The sequence below is a fragment of the Podarcis pityusensis genome (genome assembly GCF_964106645.2).
Source record: "Podarcis pityusensis genome assembly, chromosome: 4".
Classification (NCBI taxonomy): domain Eukaryota; kingdom Metazoa; phylum Chordata; class Lepidosauria; order Squamata; family Lacertidae; genus Podarcis; species Podarcis pityusensis.
In genome coordinates this window covers 99,093,311-99,112,417 of record NC_138027.1, presented here as the reverse complement: position 1 = coordinate 99,112,417, position 19,107 = coordinate 99,093,311, and the positions used below count along the sequence as shown (strand labels likewise).

General features: G+C 40.1%; 1 protein-coding gene across 1 annotated transcript in view; it reads left to right on the top strand.

The window, feature by feature from the left end:
* LOC308475852 (uncharacterized protein) overlaps positions 1-19,107 on the top strand; it is a 190,017-nt gene that overhangs the window by 164,512 nt on the left and 6,398 nt on the right. The window contains exon 6 of the mRNA XM_081003323.1: positions 8,910-9,116. Coding sequence (XP_080859449.1) covers positions 8,910-9,024 — 115 coding nt within the window. The 3' untranslated portion in view covers positions 9,025-9,116. The remainder of the gene's footprint in view (positions 1-8,909; positions 9,117-19,107) is intronic.

The window sequence follows — 19,107 nt, the reverse complement described above, 5'->3', positions numbered from 1 at the left end:
TTCCAGTAGCACCTTAACGACCAACTAAGTTTGTTACTGGTATGAGGTTTTGTGTGCATGCACACGAAAGCTCATACCAATAACAAACTTAGTTGGTCTTTAAGGTGCTACTGGAAGGATTTTAAATTTTTTTTGTTTCGACTACGGCAGACCAACACTGCTACCTACCTGTAAATAAGGGAGCAGACAAACTCCAGCTGTTTGGATAGCTGAATCAGTCATTTGTGTCATAAGGTTTGGGTATAATTCTTTGTGTTCAGATAACATATGTCAGATAATGAATGTTCCAATAGCGGGACCTGCACGTATAAAGCTGTTTCATGTGTGCACATAGACAGTTCAAATATTACATTTGAGACTTCTGGGTAGTGGATAGTATGACTCTGTCTTACCAACTTTTCTAGCATCTTTGCTGAGTGAATTGCCTCAAAGATTTGTTCCTTTCCTTAGGATAGTAGTTAATTGATAAGCTGAGAGTGCATTTCTTTTATAAGCTATTTGCACATTTTATTGGGCATTAAATGACATCATGGTACCGAAATGAAAATGAGCATTTGTAAATATGCTTTGAGATTAAATAAAACCTCCGCATTAACAGCTTAAATAAATTACCAGTTTCTTTTTAGAACATTCACATGAGGGCAAAAGAGGTAGTAGATAGTGACACTGAATGTCAAATCAGTCCTGCAAGTGATACATTTCATACTTTTTGTTTTGATGCCGTTACATGCTCCCCACTTCCCTAAGTGGTAGGGGGTTCTGGGCCAACATTACAAGGTTTAGAAGTTTCCTTTGGATGAGAAAGCCTTCTGGAGAAGATGGGTATCATTTTTAGAGTAGTTGCTTATTTACAAATATACAAGCAGAGCATGTTGGAAGCAAAGATGCACTCCGACAGCAGGCAGCAAATCCCAGAATCACAGCACACTACACAAATTTTCACGGCAGTTTCTAGCCAGCTCCAACTAGAACTCTCTCTGTGTCAGTTCAAATGCCAAACCTACACCCCTCTGTATCTGTGCCTCTCTCTCTCTCTCTCTCTCTCTCTCTCTCTCTCTCTCTCTCACACACACACACACACACACGCAAACACAGTCTTTTTCTCAAACCCCACACATGCAGGTATATTGCCCATTTGGAGAACTGTCAGTAGCCATTAGCAATCTTTTGTCAACACTCTGATCACCATTTTTCATTGAGACCAGGCTAGTCGAATTCACAGCAATACTTAATTTTCTTCAATCTTTTATTTGCATTTTCTTCAAATTATGTCTTCTGACTAGCTCAGGTCTGTGCAACTTACAGCTCTCAAATTTGAACTCAGCCCATCAACCATATTGTGTGGCATTCCAGGGTCCTGAGTGCTTCTCACAACCCAAATCTCACTGTATCTCACTCCTAGGAAGGCAGCAAAAGCTCTTGTTGGACAAATTTTGTGGTTGGTGGGTCACAAATTATGCAAGTCTGAAATAGGAGAACCAGGTGTTGAAAACTCTGAATGAGACACTTTCCATTACTGCAAATGGGAATGGAATATGTGAAGCTATTGTGATTTTGAGGACTATGGTCAAATCCAAACAAGCCAATAGGGAGATAGCTTGTCTCTAGCACAGGATTTCAACCTCTCATTTCTGAGTCACAGTGCTTGCTGATTACACTGAAACTGCTTTTAAAATCCCTTCACTGGACAAGGTCCAAAGGCTGAAGCTCCATGTATGTTTCTGTGAGCACCAAGATGAAAAATGGTGAGATATCTTTAAAAATGTAGTAAACAGTAATAAATATTTGTAAAATTAAAGTAGGGTTTGGATAGGTAACCTTTGTTCCATAAAATACCAGCTAGCTGGCACAAACTAAGGGAAATGCTATCTAAAATCCCAAATGAATTTTTTAAATTTAAGATATTTGTTAGGTGTGTGTGTCAATATACATTTTATGAAAGAGTTATGTGTGTGATGGCAGGTAGATAAAGCTGCTAATTCACATGCCTGCCTCCTGCAAAAGTCCTACTAGTCCCAGAGAGATGCTCTGTGTGCTGCTTTGGAAAGCAGTCATAAGCAGTGCAACACTGATTTCTCTAGCATGGTACAGTTGTGCCCTCTCCTGCTCTGCTCTTTTAACAAACGAAGTTGTCTTTGTGACACTGGTTCACCTTTAAGAAGTATGTGCATAGCGGAGGTGATGTTGACTTTGTATAACATAGCTAAGTAGATCTCCTTTTGGCTCCTTCCATCTTCATGATTTTTCTATTATTTATCCCTGACAGGTAGGCTTGATTTTGTTCACCCTGGCACAATTAACATGTAGATCCTGCTCACATCCCCACATGCAAGTCACACATCACAAAATATAAGTAGAATTGCTGTCTCAAACTTGGGACCTTTCCATCTGTGGTTGAAGCAGGAAACAAAGCAGCCAGAGTTCTTCCAATCTGTTCCTGTACTGAACTTGTTGTCCAGATCCATTCTTGCTTGCTGAGATGGGCATCACCCCAGGTTACTCCTATATAGCAAGTGACCAAGGTACAGTGTTATGGCCCAAGGTTAGTCATACTGCATGTATAAATTATGTACATTAATCATGTGCCTTTGGGTTATATGTTTCAAATCTGTATCTTTTTAGAGTTTTTTCTCTCTCTAAATAGTACCAGAAGAGTTCTCTACTGGAACGTGATAGTGGTCCATCTTAATTTAAGTGGGAAACAAACATCATAAACTTTGAATTAAGAACCCCGGATTCAACAAGGATAAATTAATTATCGCATACTATAATTCATAGGTAAATCCATAGTGCCCTACAATTAATGTACACAAAGTATTGGAGGGTTACAAAGGGTACAGACCATGAAATTATACTCATATACTCAATTAACACTCACATCACAGTTAATTATGGTGAGGACATTTTAACAATGCCCTTTTCAACCACCTTGTGAAGGTTCCTTGATATGTGTGAAATAAATGATCCCCCAAGGGTGATTAAGGAAGGTCTCTCTTAAGTTTGCCGATGCTGACAACTTTTCTAATGGATGTTATCAAGCATGGAATGGCAGCATACGTCCATTTGACTGGGTGGAGGGATCAGCCAGTCCTTCAGCATCGATTATCTGCTTACTGGCATACACACAAAGAAGAAACATTCTTATGTAGCAGAAGCTTTTAATGACCTGAAACGTGAAGTTCCATTGATTAGGACCTATTAACAGAAGCAAATTGAAAATCTGAAGGTGGATTGTGTATGTGTGCTTTGAATTGTGCTCCTGGAAAGCGGTTGGAGAAATGGCTTCCATGAGAAACAACAATTCACAAGTCAATCCATGCTTGTAGTATCATATTGAAAAGTGCTGAAAGCTGTGAGTTGATAAATGGCATTGGCCAGGTTGAGATGGCAAAGCAGCCATTTCCCCCCTTCTATGATGGCCACAATTTGGCCTCATTTCACACTTTTTTGGGTACTGGTTCTTAATGATGCTTTACTTCTTTCCTTTTATAGATGCGTGCTTAAGGAGGTTTGCCAATTTTAGAAATGTTTCCTTCATTCTTCATTTAAATGTCACATGAACTCTAAATCATTACCCTAACCCAAAAATCTAATATGTTGGATAGCAATTTAGCGTTTCGTACATTTCGCGATAATTTTATGAATTCATTAAATCAATGACTAGTTTTAAAAAGCAGACATTTTTATGTCTAAATCGGATATCATGTGCCAAAATCCAGACTGCATACATTGTGAATTCTTCAAATTAAAATTTCTCAAAATACAATTAGAAATCGAAATGTAAATGAGTACGACAAGCAAATACAACAGCAACAAACACATCTGATTATGTACGAATAGTAGGGGTGGGGAAAATTTGGGTTGCACAGTTCCTGGAAAGGTAAGCGACTCAAAGTGAAATTTTCACTTCTTTAGCTTTTGTGATGCAGTTGTGTACAGCATGTGTGTGTGTGTGCCCGTGTGTATATAACACATACAAAATTGCATCATGTTAGGGGACATTGCTTGCAAAAGTGTGGATATTAGGCAAAAGTGTATATATACATAAATGTGTATATTGGGGAAATGTGCACTACAATGTTGATGATTATTTTATAAGGAAGTTTTTTTATTGAAAAAACCCCCACAAAAATTAGAATGTGGGAAACCAATGACTGGAAAATTTAAGAACTGGGAGGAACAAAAATTTGTCCATCTGTAGTGAATAGTACATAAAGGTAAAGGGTAAAGGGACCCCTGACCATTAGGTCCAGTTGTGACCGACTCTGGGGTTGCAGCGCTTATCTCGCTTTATTGGCCGAGGGAGTACAGCTTCCGGGTCATGTGGCCAGCATGACTAAGCCACTTCTGGCGAACCAGAGCAGCACACAGAAACGCCGTTTACCTTCCCGCCAGAGGGAAGTATTTATCTACTTGCACTTTGATGTGCTTTCGAACTGCTAGGTTGGCAGGAGCAGGGACCGAGCAACGGGAGCTCACCCCGTTGCGGGGATTCAAACCACCGACCTTCCAACCGGCTAGTCCTAGGCTCTGTGGTTTAACCCACAGCGCCACCCACGTCCCAGGAATAGTACGTACATGGGTCCAAAAAACATTTCATCCTTACAACTAAGTTCTCAATTGCTCTTTATTTCCATTTTACACAAGGAGAACCAAAGCTGAAAAAATTTAACTTACCTTGTTTCTACCTGGGAAATTGTCCCTCTGTTGTTTCTTCAACACTTGTCTCCCAGCCAAAATCTTCCAGATCTGTGCCTTAGCCTTCACATTTCAAATCCGTCAAAATGGACCCCTTTTTTGTTCTCTGGAGTCTTGGAAAGACTTTTCATTATGCCATACATGCTACAAAGGACTACAGGAAGTAAAGTCACCTGCCAAAGAGGCTAAAAAAGGAGAGTCTATTTTGTCTTAACAGATGCTGCCGGTGATTAATTAGCTCCTTTCCATAGCTGTCAAGTTATGCAGTTTGACTCTATGACACATGACTTTGAACCTATTCACCTGAGTATATATGCACAGCTCTGCTGTTCAGTTGATATATTCCTTTCTTTTTCATTCTTGTGAGAGAGGGGAAATGAAATGAATATTTTCATCAAGGTAATGGCTTACAGTTCATGGCTGGCTTGCAGAGGTTGCACACCTGACCTATTTTCCAATAAGACTAAAAGCAAATCAGGTTCTTTAGTCCTTCAGCGCATGACAATCATGCAAAAGAGTATCAAATCGATAATAGGAATCTAATAATTTAATTGACTGTAGGCAAAATGAGAAAATAAAAATTTCCAGTTTCCTTTGTCAAAATTTTGTGAGGACAGATTATGTTTCTTCAGTAAAAAATAATAAATCAATATTTTCCCCGACAAATGTATTGAGCAAATGAGGGGGGGGGGGGGAATGAGACTAACAAAACAAGCAGCCATCGTGGAGGTTGATAATGAAACCAGTCACACCTGTCATAAAAAAAATATCAATCTCCTTTTATCACTAGCATGATTTATTATATGTAAAACCCTACTAAGATATTTTCCCCATTTAATAGCCTTCAGTTTTCACTGAATTTCTTCAAGGTGAATTTCTGCTCAAGCTGACTCACCTTGATTTGATTTTTTTGATTTTTTTTAAGGCCAGTGATATGCAGGACCTCACCCACAAAGTTTCATTAGTTTGATCAAACATCTCCCCAAAAGTTTCTCTCAGTCATTTAAAATGAGGAAGAATCTCTGTATCTGCCTCAAATTCAGTTGGAAGGAAATGAAGTGGTAACTCCAGACAGAAAAAACTAAGTCTGCTCCACAAGCAAATAGTGTAGTTTGGGCATTTATATCAGCACAGAGTACATACTATGGAGAAGAATTGCTAAGAGAAATACTGCTTGACTCATAATACAGCAGAGAATTACAACCCGGACAAATTCATATATTGAACCAGATATTAATCAAATGGTGTTGTGGCCATCAAATGATAAACTTGCATGTGTGAACCAGGCATTAGTCATTGGCATTTCTATTTCTGAATTTTCATGCAGCGCAGCAGCATTGTGCAGAGATGATATCTAGTGGGAGAGATTTAGAAAAAGCAACCAATAACTCAGTGGCAGATGGAAGGCAGCAACTTCCAGGAAGTGACTCAGCTCAACAGCAGGGAAAACAGAAGAGACTCAGAGCAGAGGAAATTAAGTATGAAATGAACCAAATAAACCTTTGCTTCATATAGGGATGCGTCAATTCACCTCAAGGGGGCTCAACCCTTTTTCGTGCCTCAGACAAGGGTGCTCAAAGGACCAATGATTTGCTCCAAGACACCATGCGCAAAATGTTGAGGAATCCTCAACTGCTGGCCACTGAGTTCTGCAGCTGCTGTCTCCGCGTCCCTCCCTCTCAAGGGAAAGCATGGGTGTGCTGCCCTGGTGCCAATTTCAGTAAGAAGCACATTCAGCCAGGAGCTGGAATTGCTTCTGCTGCCTCCTCTTCTCTCGAGTAAGTTGAGAGGCTCCTTGCTCAGGTGATAGCAACTGTGGAGGCACTGAGGGACGCTTGAAGTGCGGTTGACTAGGACTTGGACCATAACACTCACCAAGCATGACTATATTAGGTCCACAACTCCCTGCAAACTCCTTGATAAAGTAGCTGTGATGTCCCTATCTCTCTATAATTCCTGAATTATTCTTGCAATAAGAATAGAGCATCTGCACCCTCTCAGGCGAAGAGATTCTGACTGCCTTTTGCCTTTTTTGTTAGGCTGGAGCTGAGAGGCCTAGCTGTTCCGTTCTGTTCCGTTCTGTTCCGGATCCTGGGAAGGAATTTAGCATTTAAATTTCTATCCCACTAGGAATATGTCCCACTGTTTCTATGACACAGATTAATGACACTTTCAGATAATTACAGCTAAGCTAAGTTCCTTTTCTCTAGCACGCTTAGCAAAGGGTTCATCAAATGCTTCCTTAATGGTGAGAGGAATGATAGATTTGTATTCCATTATTCAGACTCCCGGAAAACTTTTTTAAAAATAATAAAAATAAATAAATAAATCTTGATTGAGCCTGCTCACCCCTCCTTCAAGATTTCGCAGTATCCGGCCAATTCCCTGCCCCCCCCCCCATCTCTGTAAGCGTTACAGAAGTTAGCTTACTGGTGCTCTGTGATTTTACATGCAAATCTGCTTTAGCCATGAACTTCCAGATAGCAGTTTGCAAAGCTGTAAGAAAAGATAAACAGTTTATCCAGTTTAATGATATTTAATGCAGATGTCACCACAATGGTGGCTGGTTGGATCTGTGTCATTAGAATCAAAAGATATGCATGGAGGTGTTTTTTTTACTGCTCTCATTACTGATGCTAAGTCCAAAGAGTGTTGATATTACATTGCTAAAGCAGAAACTAGAAATGAAGACTGGGGTGGGGGTGGAATGAACATTTCAGTTAGAACCTTAACATAAACTAAAGGGAGGGAGGAACTAGCCCAGAGCCAAAGTTAACCTTTTGTCTTTTAGTCATTCCAGTGTGGCAGCTACTGCTATACAAAAATCATTTCTTTGGATTTTCAATGTACTTTTGAAATCTAGGCCGTTGTATTAGAGTACAAAGAAGGTAATAAACAGCAGCTTTATCTTTCTGTTTTTTACAAGAAGTAAATGAAGTCCTTTGAAATTAGACATATGAAAAGCTGCATCAAATACGTGCCTTTTGTGTTTATGTAACCCAAGACTTGATGTAATTTGCACATGAGCAATTGCCTGTACTTTCTCAAGGTCCTTCTATTTTAGAATGTTCAGTTTCTAGAGATTTGATAAAGCTGTTAAAAGATGTCAAACAGCTTCTTATGCAACTTGAATGCTGGAAAGATGAATAAGAGGCAAACTGCAAATTGCATAAAGTTTGGGTTCAAACAGGGTGCGTTGGAGTCAATCTGGTTGCGATGTTCAGGACCTTTGCAAGACATTTCTTTAATCTGCTTGAAGTTCTTTTTTTTACTCCCCTCTAAGATCCTCTGAATTTATTTTACTCTCCCCTCCCATAAATTCACCTCAATATTTTGATTTAGGAGAAATTCATTGGCAATTTCAGGATGTTGCTCAATTCAGAACCTGAGGAAACCTCTGCGAAAGTGGTCCTGAAAAACTAGAAGAATCTGGCATAGTTTCAAGGCTTCATCTCATGGATGTCTCACCTACAGATGTAAAATTTCTGGAAATGTTGAAGCCGGGAGGAAAAAAAGCTTTGGGTTTTTCCTGGTACCTTGGTTTACAACCATAATCCGTTCCAGAGGTCCATTTGTAAACCAAAACAGGTTGTAACCCAAGGTGCGCTTTCGCCAATGGGGCCTCCAAAAAAAATTTGTTCGTAATCCCCCCAAAATGGGTTGTAATCCAAAAAAAGGGTGCAAACCGGGACATGCACTTCCGGGTTTGATGTGTTTGTAATCCAAGACGTATGCAAACCAAGGTACCACTGTATATGGAAATTTTCAGGAAAAGGGGGTGGGGAGCAATCCTTTGTTAAAAGTGCTCTTCACACATCAAAAATAACTTTGTTGCTTTTAAAACATAAAACGCATTCTGTAAAACTTGGTTTGCTTTACAGTTATCATGTCTGGTATATTAAAAGTCCAGTTTATTCTATGCCAAACAAAGTGTGGAGCTTTGGAAGCAACTTAGAAGGGGGTATTTTAAAGGTCTAACAGCCTATATTTCCATACTTTGCTGCATGTTTTGTGATTTTAAATCTCTGCTGGGGCTCTCTCTAGGCAACCAGGGAATTCTCCTTTTATTATAGCTAGCACTGATACTTTTAACCAAATAACAATTACAAAAACCAACAACAGCAAACAATGGGGTGTGTCTTAGTTTTTGATCAGCTGACTTCCACTGGTGCTGGGTGGCATTCTTTGCTGATTCCTCCTTTCCTCTGCAGCTTCCTGCGCTCTCTTAAAAACTGCCCTGGATGTGGTGCAGGAAGAGTGGGGGGCTGCAAGAAGACAGGGGAGTTGGCAGAAATCACCACCCTGACCCCTTCCTTCTTGAGATGACTGTTGGATCCTAGTTCCCTGCATAAATGGAAGTAGCCCTACCATTTGCTCAAGAGGATGGCTGGACCCCATCAACTGGTTATTCAAACCAGGTAAGAGAAGAAGAAGAAGAGTTTGGATTTGATATCCCGCCTTTCACTCCCTTTAAGGAGTCTCAAAGCGGCTAACATCTCCTTTCCCTTCCTTCCCCACAACAAACACTCTGTGAGGTGAGTGGGGCTGAGAGACTTCAGAGAAGTGTGACTGGCCCAAGGTCACCCAGCAGCTGCATGTAGAGGAGCGGAGACGCGAACCCGGTTCCCCAGATTACGTGACTCTTAACCACTACACCACACTGGCTCTGAAGAAATGTATGTGCCTGCAGCATGACCCCGGTCTTTCAAACCATGATTTGGGGAACTGGAGATGTCACATTCATGGGAATTAAATGTTTTGGTTTAGTTGGGTCACTATGAGCTATTGTCTATGTGCACTTATTTATGATAAACTTTTTAAAAAGTTATTCCACCCAAAACTTATTAGGAGTTGTTACCCCAAAAGTCTGCCCAAAAAAAAAAAAAAAAAGGCTGCTGGAATTCAACTGTATATTTCCATTGAAATGTGGAATAATTAGTATCCATAGAATACAAAAGGCCCATTTTGTGCACACCTTAAAGCAAAGAGATTCACAAAGAATAAGTTTGTAATTTGATACCTTAGGTAATATACTATTGCCCCTACTTGTTACTATTTTTCCACAAAAGCATTTTTAAACTCTTCCTTTACACATCAAGAAGATTAACTCCCAAACATATTGTCAAAATCACAGATAACTTCTTCTTCTTCACCCAAATCACAGTTATTTGAGACGAAGGGGAGAAAATGAAAACTGCATAATAATTATATGTAGATTGAAATCTCCTTCTCATAAAATTGTTAATGCTTGAAGAGAGACAGAGCTTATTCTTGGGAAGAAAAAGTACAGAAAATCAATCAGTCCAATTTAGTAACGAAGTTCCTTATCAACTCCTACTTTTGGAATTAAAATATATAATACCAGTCAAGCAAAACTAGTCAATAAAGATTTGTAGATTCCTTTTCTAATTGCACCAAGGCCACAAAGATCCACCATACATGGATCTCTTAAACACAGGATAGGGAATGGCTGTTGTCTGTGAAAAAATGATTGTGCCCAGTCCGCACCCGCTACCTTAATTGCTTTGTTACATTTAAGAGCATGCCAGTGTTAGAGATGAACAAATTTGTCAGTCTTGGTTCATCTCAATTTCTTCTTTTTCCAATTTTAAGTTCAGCTCTCCACATTTCCGCGGCACTTTCTGAATTTTTTTTTAACGTCCTCGTGAAAATTTATAAGTGGTTTACGGCAAATGTCTCCTAATACACACATTTGTGTGTACAATTCTGCTCAATATAAACATTTTTGCAAAGCAATTTCCCCTCATGTAATGCATTTTTGCATGATATTTTCATTTGTTGTTGTTGAATCGTTTAGTCATGTCCGACTCTTCATGACCCCATGGACCAGAGCACGCCAGGCACTCCTGTCTTCCACTGCTTCCCACAGTTTGGTCAAACTCATGCTGGTAGCTTCAAGAACACTGTCCAACCATCTCGTCCTCTGTTGTCCCCTTCTCCTTGGGCCCTCCATCTTTCCCAACATCAGGGTTTTTTCCAGGGAGTCTTCTCTTCTCATGAGGTGGCCCAAGTACTGGAGCCTCAGCTTCACGATCTGTCCTTCCAGTGATTAGCATGTGCATTTTTAGGCACAATTTACCCCAGTATATGATTATTGATTAACTTTGGTTGGGTGACAAACTGAACTGCAAAATTAGGAGAAGTGCAAATTTCAAAGGATGGCTGTATTTCAGTTCTCATATTGTTTCAGAAAGTGCAAATTAGATAGGTTCACTTTTAAATGTGAACTGAATTCAATTTCTCCTCATCCATGGTCACGACTAATATTACATGTAGGTGGAGCTTCTGGTTTAGCCATAATTTGGAAACGGGTAGAAACAACTCTGAAAACCATGGTTTATAGAAATCACATTTAGGCCTATCAATGCCTAAATTTATTTATTCATGTTATTAGATTTTGTATACCACTCAAATTAATAATAATAATATTATTCCCTGGTTCACATTCAAACTCAAGCCAAAAGCCTTCCCAAAGGCCTTCCAGCCAGAACCCAATCCTTTAAAACAACGCCTTCCTTTTTTTCAAGTAGGGAGAGACAGTGTGCATGAGGAGTAGATTTGAGAGGTTTTTATTATTATTATTTCTCATTCTTTTTGTCTGCCATTCTCATGCTTTGAATAATGGAGGAGAAGGGTGCCAAAGCAGGGATACAGCTGCCCTAAAGACTGCTGCAGGAGCTTTTAAATTGGAAATTGGCAGTATATATAAAGTAAGATTCCCCTTCCCACCTGCCTCATTTGCAGATGAGCCCTCCAGAATGGAACAGAAAGACAGACAGTGGGAATGGAATACAAGTTATTGCTAGACTTCTGTGCAATCCATGTAAATAAACATGGATTTTGAGGAAATTCTCTCCACGTGCAGTGTGTGTCTGTGTCTGTGTGTGTCTGTCTGTGTGTGTGTGTGTGTGTGTGTGTGTGTGTGTGTGTGAAAGAGAGAGAGAAATACCATTTGTCTCTGTGTCAGTCAGGTTTCCAACCCAGAAACTGTGGAGTTTACCACTGTCATTGCTAACAAAAGCATCTAAATTCAGAAATTCTAAAAAAAAGAAAACCCCACAGGGCACAATCAGGAGTCTGTAAAGACTTCTAGCTAATTCCTTTCCTTCTTTTCAGCTAGCAATGGCAATGCATAGTTAAATGATGAAATTTGCTGCTGCAAGATGTGGTGAGGACCACCAACTTAGATGAATTTATATAGAAACACATGGCAATAAAAGCTGTTGACTACTGTTCATGAGGGTTTTGTACTAACTTCCTACAGAATAAGAGGCCCCATGCCTCTACATACCAGTTACTGCATAACAACAGCACGGGGGGCTATTAGGGGCTTCCTATGGGCATTTGGGTGACCATTGTGAGATACAGGATGCTGGACTAAATGGACCTTTAGTTTGATCAGCGGAGCTTTTATTATGTTAGCACCACACCTGCCAACAGTAAATGTTTGATGTTCCTAGTCACTTCAAAATCAGTATGCAGTGGACATCTTCAGATTGTTTTATTTCTTAAACAAAGTTATCTGACACATTTCAGAAGATAAATAAGAAAGCACTTTCCAATGTTATCTCAACTATATTTACACTGATTCCAGGTAGTAAAATTCAAGGTTTTCAGTATCAAGAAAAGCATCTTAACAGGCATCTATCTGCCTGTTAAGACGGTTTTGTTTTCAAAACTCTTCTCTGTCTCCATGGCACTTCAATCAGCTCTCACCCCAGTTGTGTTTTTAAGGAATCAGAACTGTATTTTAATCTCCCACATTCCAAATTCAGTCTCTCTTTTATTCAAAAGAAGATCACCACTGTGTGGTCCAAAAACTCATAGAAAATGACTTTCTTATTACAGGTGAGCATAAGTATTTGATTAGTTAGAACTGCTGGGTTCCCTTTCTCTGTGGGCACTTAAAGCTGCTGAGTGACATTCAGAAAAGAAACAGGCAAGCCCTTTCCTTAGAGATATCAATACTTTCTCCGTATGCAATGCATTTAGAATGATGCATTCACTCTCACAAAGCCATGTGGCCTAAAGGAAGAATGGTTTTCCATGATCGTGTATTACTAAGATTTAGAAAACTTTGAACTTATTCTTACCTACTCAGCCTCTAAAGGTTTATTTCTTTATATAAAAGACAGTTGTGAATTAACCATTGGATTTATATTGAATGATTAAATGATAAGATTTTAAAATATTTTTTAGCAGAACTGAAAAAGGTGGAATATGTCATAACTGAAGACACCTGCTATGAGCTGGGAGGATCTCTGATGATTCAGAAACAATATGTCTTACAAAAAGATAATTTTAAGCTGTTTTTCAGAGATGAGAACTTTCAGCTAATGAGGAGACACACATTACTCATATGCTACTTATGTGCAGGGTACAATTGTGTTTATTTATAGTGAGGCAGTGCTTATAGTCCTGTCCTGGACTTTGTGTCTCCTTTCTCAAAAAACCACATATTAGTTTGATGTGAAACTGCAGTTGCTTGAAGAGGGACCTAAACACATGATCTCTTGCTGTCATGTAGAGTCAGAACACCTGCACAGAAACCTGGATCTCACGTGTTGGGGTCTCTCTTCAAAGAAAAAGGCAATGTATGGTTGTTTGAGGAGATCTGACATTGAGGAGCAGGGCTAAAAGTGCAGCCCCACTCCAAGGAAGCAGAAGTGCACCGTAGATGCAAGCAATGTGTTGGAAAACTCCAGGGTGGAGGTGCTAGGAGACTTCAACCTTTACACTGAGGCTTCCCTTACTGGGCTATCTCAGGACCTCATAACCTCTAGGACACGCATATCCAACTCCCAAGAGACTGTGATCTACTTCCCAGTATAAAAAAACTGGCAGTGATCTACCCATTGTCATTGGAGGAAGGAGGAGCGTGTGTGGGGGGGTGGATTGCCCAGAGTTGTTGAACTTTTTGGGGGAGGATTGCACAGAGCTTTTTTTATTTTTCCCTGTAACTTTTTGTACATGATAAGGATCCCACGATCTACTGGGATCAGCCAGGGATCTACCAGTAGATCACAATCTACTGGTTGGACATCCCTGCTCTAGGACAACTATGGTGCTCTCTTAAATTGATATCCAGAAAGTGAATGAGACATGTTACACTTTCTCAAATTGCCCCAGGGCTTGATTTCCTAAAGGCTGGAGAGTGGATGTGGAAATACTGTTTCCTAGTGAGCTCCCGTCTTTCAGCACCAGTTGCCCCATACCCTCTCCTCAACCCTCAGGCATGAGCGTTCAAATAAAATGGTCAATTTCTGAAGTTCTTAGGAAATCTGATGGATTCTTGAACTCTGGGGGATTTTGCAAATTCTACCTAAACATGCTGACAAGTCTTCCTGGAATTGGGAACCCTGCATGATTGATCTTCCCAATCATGAGTCTTTTAAGTGTGTTCATGCTAGCAAGCCACCTTCAGACCTTTCCGGCCAACATGGAAGGGACAGGATATATACCCTGAGTCTCCTACACATTTAAAATCTTCAGACTTTGCTACGTGGAACATGCATCTATATTGGGAAGGCTCCTCACCTGGAATGTTTGCTTTTTGCATTTTGATTTGAAGGATGAGCCCTACTTGTATTTAGCTCTGTCCTGAAGGAAGATTGGCCACTTTCCACTGCTGCAGCACTTCAAATGGACACAAAATGGGATTGTAGGCATATGTTCTCAGCTCAAAATAATGTAGATTGAGGTTTGGTGACATGGAAACAACATTCCTGCACATTCCTGATGTGCACATACCTGTACCCGAAAGATGTTTCATAGCAGTTCTTCCAATATCAGCTGGGCAACAATTTTTTACTTTTTGAATGTTGTCTAGATTTCTACAATTGATTTAGGGTATTTTTGCACTGCTGAATCAGGAAATGGCATCCGTTTCTCTCCATCAGGTCAGGTTTTTGTGCTATGTTGATTTGAAAAAAATCAGATCTTGTGACAAAATCGATTACATTTTTGTGGCATTATCAGCTGATTTTTGTCAACACATATCATCTTAAATATGTTTTTAAGAGAAAAAAATGTTTTTCCAACAACATATATTGATTACCTGATAGAAACATCGATTACTGTAAACTGAATGGTGGGCATTGATAAAGGTAAGTACACGTAAATTGCATGTTGTTTCACCATTTTTCAAACTTCAGGGCTTGAAATTCCGTTTCTTGGAACTCCTGGAATGCTCAGTGGCAGGGAGGTCTCTCTTCAGAGTCCAACAGTAGTCAGCCATCATGACTGCGTCCCAGCGACCCTGATACCTGGTCTCTATCTCTTTCATGTCCTGATGGAATCTCTCCCCCTGCTCGTCACTCATTGAACCCAGGTTCTCAGGAAACTGGTCCATATGTGAAAATAGGTAGTGCATCTTGATGCTCATGTTGCAGCCCAGGTTTCTGAAAGCAGTCAGCATGTTGTTGACAAGTTCTGCGTAGTTTCTGGCCTTATTGTTGCCAAGAAAGTTCTTCGCTACCAGAACAAATGCCTTCCACGCTTACAGTTCCACTTTGTTCATTCAGTTTCTGAACTCTGGATCTCTGATGAGCTGACGGATCTGAGGACCGTCAAAGATGCCAGCTTTCAACTTCTCCATGGTCAATCCTGGAAAAGCCTGGCACAAGTAAGTGAAGCAGTCACCGTCCTTGTCCAGAGCCTTGGTGAACTGCTTGATTAAGCCGAGCTTGATGTGCAGCGGTGGGAAGAGTATTCTCTCTCTGTCCACCAGAGGGTCGTTGATGATGTTCCTTTCTTTGCAAGGCACCAATTCCTCCCGCACAGGCCAGTCCTTCTTTGTGTAATGCTGAGCACGGTCCCTACTATCCCACATGCACAGAAAACATGGGTACTTGGTGAAGCCAGACTGTTGTCCCAACAAAAAGTTCACCATCTTCAGGTCAACACAAATAAACCACTTATGTTGATCATAACCAATTTTCTACAGCACATACTCCACCGCTTCATAGTTCTCCTTCAGTGTAGTCGAGTGAGCCAGGGGTATAGAGGCAAACTGGTTGCCGTTGTGTAGCAGAACACATTTCAGTGATCACTTGCTGCTGTCAATGAACAGTCTCCAATCTTTGGGTTCGTACTGTGGCACTCCAAGCTTGAGCAGAAGCTGTGCAATATCTGCACAGTACACCAAGTCCTTCTCTTCTGAGAAAAAACGGAGGTACTCTTGATGCCTGTTGCGGAAGAAGCTGATGCGAGCACTGTCAGAGAGGAGGTTTTTTCCCCTTCAATCTGGATGCCAACAGTTCGGCAGAGTCCTTTGACAATTCTTCGTGGGGCGGCTGCCCCATTAACTTAGTTTTGATCCCCCAACTTTATGCTTTGCCACACCAAATTATGGAAGATTTCGAGGTTTTATGATTTCAAACTGATCCCTTTTCGACATAATCACCCAGAACTATCGGACCTGAATACTTCTTGTCATTAAAATAATCATTTCCAATCAAAACAATTATTCGACATGGCATTTTACCCCCACCAACTTCTTCTAAAATGCTCCACACAAGCGTACATGTGAACAAAAACGTAAAAAAAACGACATGTGGCCATAGCTCAAAAACTTGACTTGATTGAGCAAAACCAATGTGATTTTTGGATTCAGCGCATCAGATTCGTCCTAAATCAACTGAAAAAACGCAGACAACAAATTTGTTGTTGACCAGTGTTACCTTCCTCTTGGATATCTTATGTCCTGCTAGGGGCTACCAATGTGAACCTTGTTTTAGCGCAAAGTCATGAATGGCATGTGTTGGTATACTCATAACCAACATTCGCTTTCAGTGTAAACTTTTGAAGAAAATAGACCACCACAGAGAATGAGACTAGATAGGCCTTTTTAATGAGATCATCATGATTACATTGAAAAGGTTGGGAAGTTAATTAATCAGAACAAGCATAACAATGCAAAGCATTCAGGAAAATCAATTAGAGATTAGGAGAACACTAAAGTAGACCCGTAAACCGCTTAAAAGCCTGGATGTGAGCTGAATCCATGAAAGGTGGAACTGCTCTCTGCCTTTGGCTATATCAACCACCTTCAAGGAAATCTACAAAATTCAGAAAAATAAAACATTTAAATATAAATGCCATTTTGTGCATACATGCTATGGAGATACCACCAGCATTAACATAATATGAACACAAAAAGCTGTGGTATAATAATTTGTCCCATCTAATTCTCTATCTACCCTACTATATTGCAACCAGTTCATTTTTAAAAGAACATTATTTCTTATTATATCAATACAAAATAATAATATTAAAATTATATTTATTGGTTGCTTTAGTCACAGAAATGACTCAAAGCAACTTACAAACATGATAGAATCATTAAAACCAATTACAATAAACCACCAATAAAAACCTTTAAAAATCAATACAAATAAAAGACAGAATTAGCAGATCCTGCTCTACAAAAAGAGGCAATAGCTACTTGAAAGACATCAAATCAATGCCCTTTTTTCTTGATGCCCAAAACTACACAAAGATGGAGAGAGAATTCCATAAGTGGGGAGACATCAGTGTAAAGGTCTTTCTCCTACTGCCAGCTTCCAGGCCTCCTATGGAGAGGGCACAAAAACAAGGGCCTCAGATGACGATTGCAAAGTCCAGGTTGGTTCATGTCAGTAGAGACAGCCTTTGAGATGGTACCACAAATATTAACAGTACTAGATTATGTCTAGTAAGCATAATACAGTTAACGTCTGAATGACAGAGCATTATGTTGTTGTTTAGTCGTTTAGTCATGTCCGACTCTTTGTGACCCCCTGGACCAGAGCACGCCAGGCACTCCTGTCTTCCACTGCCTCCCACAGTTTGGTTAAACTCATGCTGGTAGCTTCAAGAACACTGTCCAACCATCTCGTCCTCTGTTGTCCCCTTCTCCTTGTGCCCTCAATCTTTCCCAACATCAGAGTCTTTTCCAGGGAGTCTTCTCTTCTCATGAGGTGGCCAAAGTATTGCAGCGTCAGCTTCAGGATCTGTCCTTCCAGTGAGCACTCAGGCCTGATTTCCTTCAGAATGGATAGGTTTGATCTTCTTGCAATCCATGGGACTCTCAAGAGTCTCCTCCAGCACCATAATTCAAAAGTATCAATTCTTCAGTGATCAGCCTTCTTTATGGCCCAGCTTTCACTTCCATACAACACTACTGGGAAAACCATAGCTTTAACTATACAGACCTTTGTCGGCAAGGTGATATCTCTGCTTATTAAGATGCTGTCTAGGTTTGTCATCACTTTTCTCCCAAGAAGCAGGCATCTTTTAATTTCATGACTGCTGTCATCATCTGCAGTGATCATGGAGTCCAAGAAAGTAAAACCTCTCACTGCCTCCATTTCTTCCCCTTCTATTTGCCAGGAGGTGATGGGACCAGTGGCCATGATCTTAGTTTTTTTGATGTTGAGCTTCAGACCATATTTTGCGCTCTTCTCTTTCACCCTCATTAAAAAGTTCTTTAATTCCTCCTCGCTTTCTGCCATCAAGGTTGTGTCATCTGCAGGTGTCATCTGAGGTTGTTGATATTTCTTCTGGCAATCTTAATTCTGGTTTGGGATTCATCCAGCCCAGCCTTTCGCATGATGAATTCTGTTTAGCTTAGCGGGAGTTAAATGCACACCATCTTACATCAGGTTTTCCATATACAATAACAATAACAAATAGAAAATATGCTAATAATTCTAAAACTTTTCACAAAACATTACGTGAAACGACAGTTATGGGAAGCCTATATCCCATATTATTTTATATGAAACTTTTTCTTTTGTTTTTGCTTCAGAATTTAGTATTGGTTTATTTACTGGTGATAAGGCAATACATTTTCTAAAGTCACTCTGAGGATTCAAGTTCATAAAATGTTGCCATTGAGGAAGGCAGCAAAGGAATCCCCCTCCCTGTTTTGTGATTATTGGGGTGGGTGGGGGAATCAAACGTCACTGGCTACAACAATCTGTATAAAAACCCATGGAGAACTTTCCCATTATCTTTGAAGGTAGCCTGAATTTTTCAGGAATAGTTTCAACAAAGAAACAGAGAACCGAATATGATAAGTACCTAAAGTATCAGATTAAAGAGCCCTCCATTCATATATATACACATATATATTTACACAGAGAGAGAGAGAGATTTTCCTTGTTTACAAAAGCACATGCACCGTCTCTTTCTTCAAGTTGTGTTTTCTACAGATCAGTTGCATTTGTTGTGAGACATTGGTGTTCTATGCACTGTAGCGAAACATAACAAGTGAATAGAAAGAGAACCTACCTAAGTGATACTGACACAAAAACCCCATACATACACCTGCTTACATAAGCTTCACCACCCCACCCTCTCTCCCCCATCCTATAACACTTGTCCTTTACTGAAGCCCATGCCTAT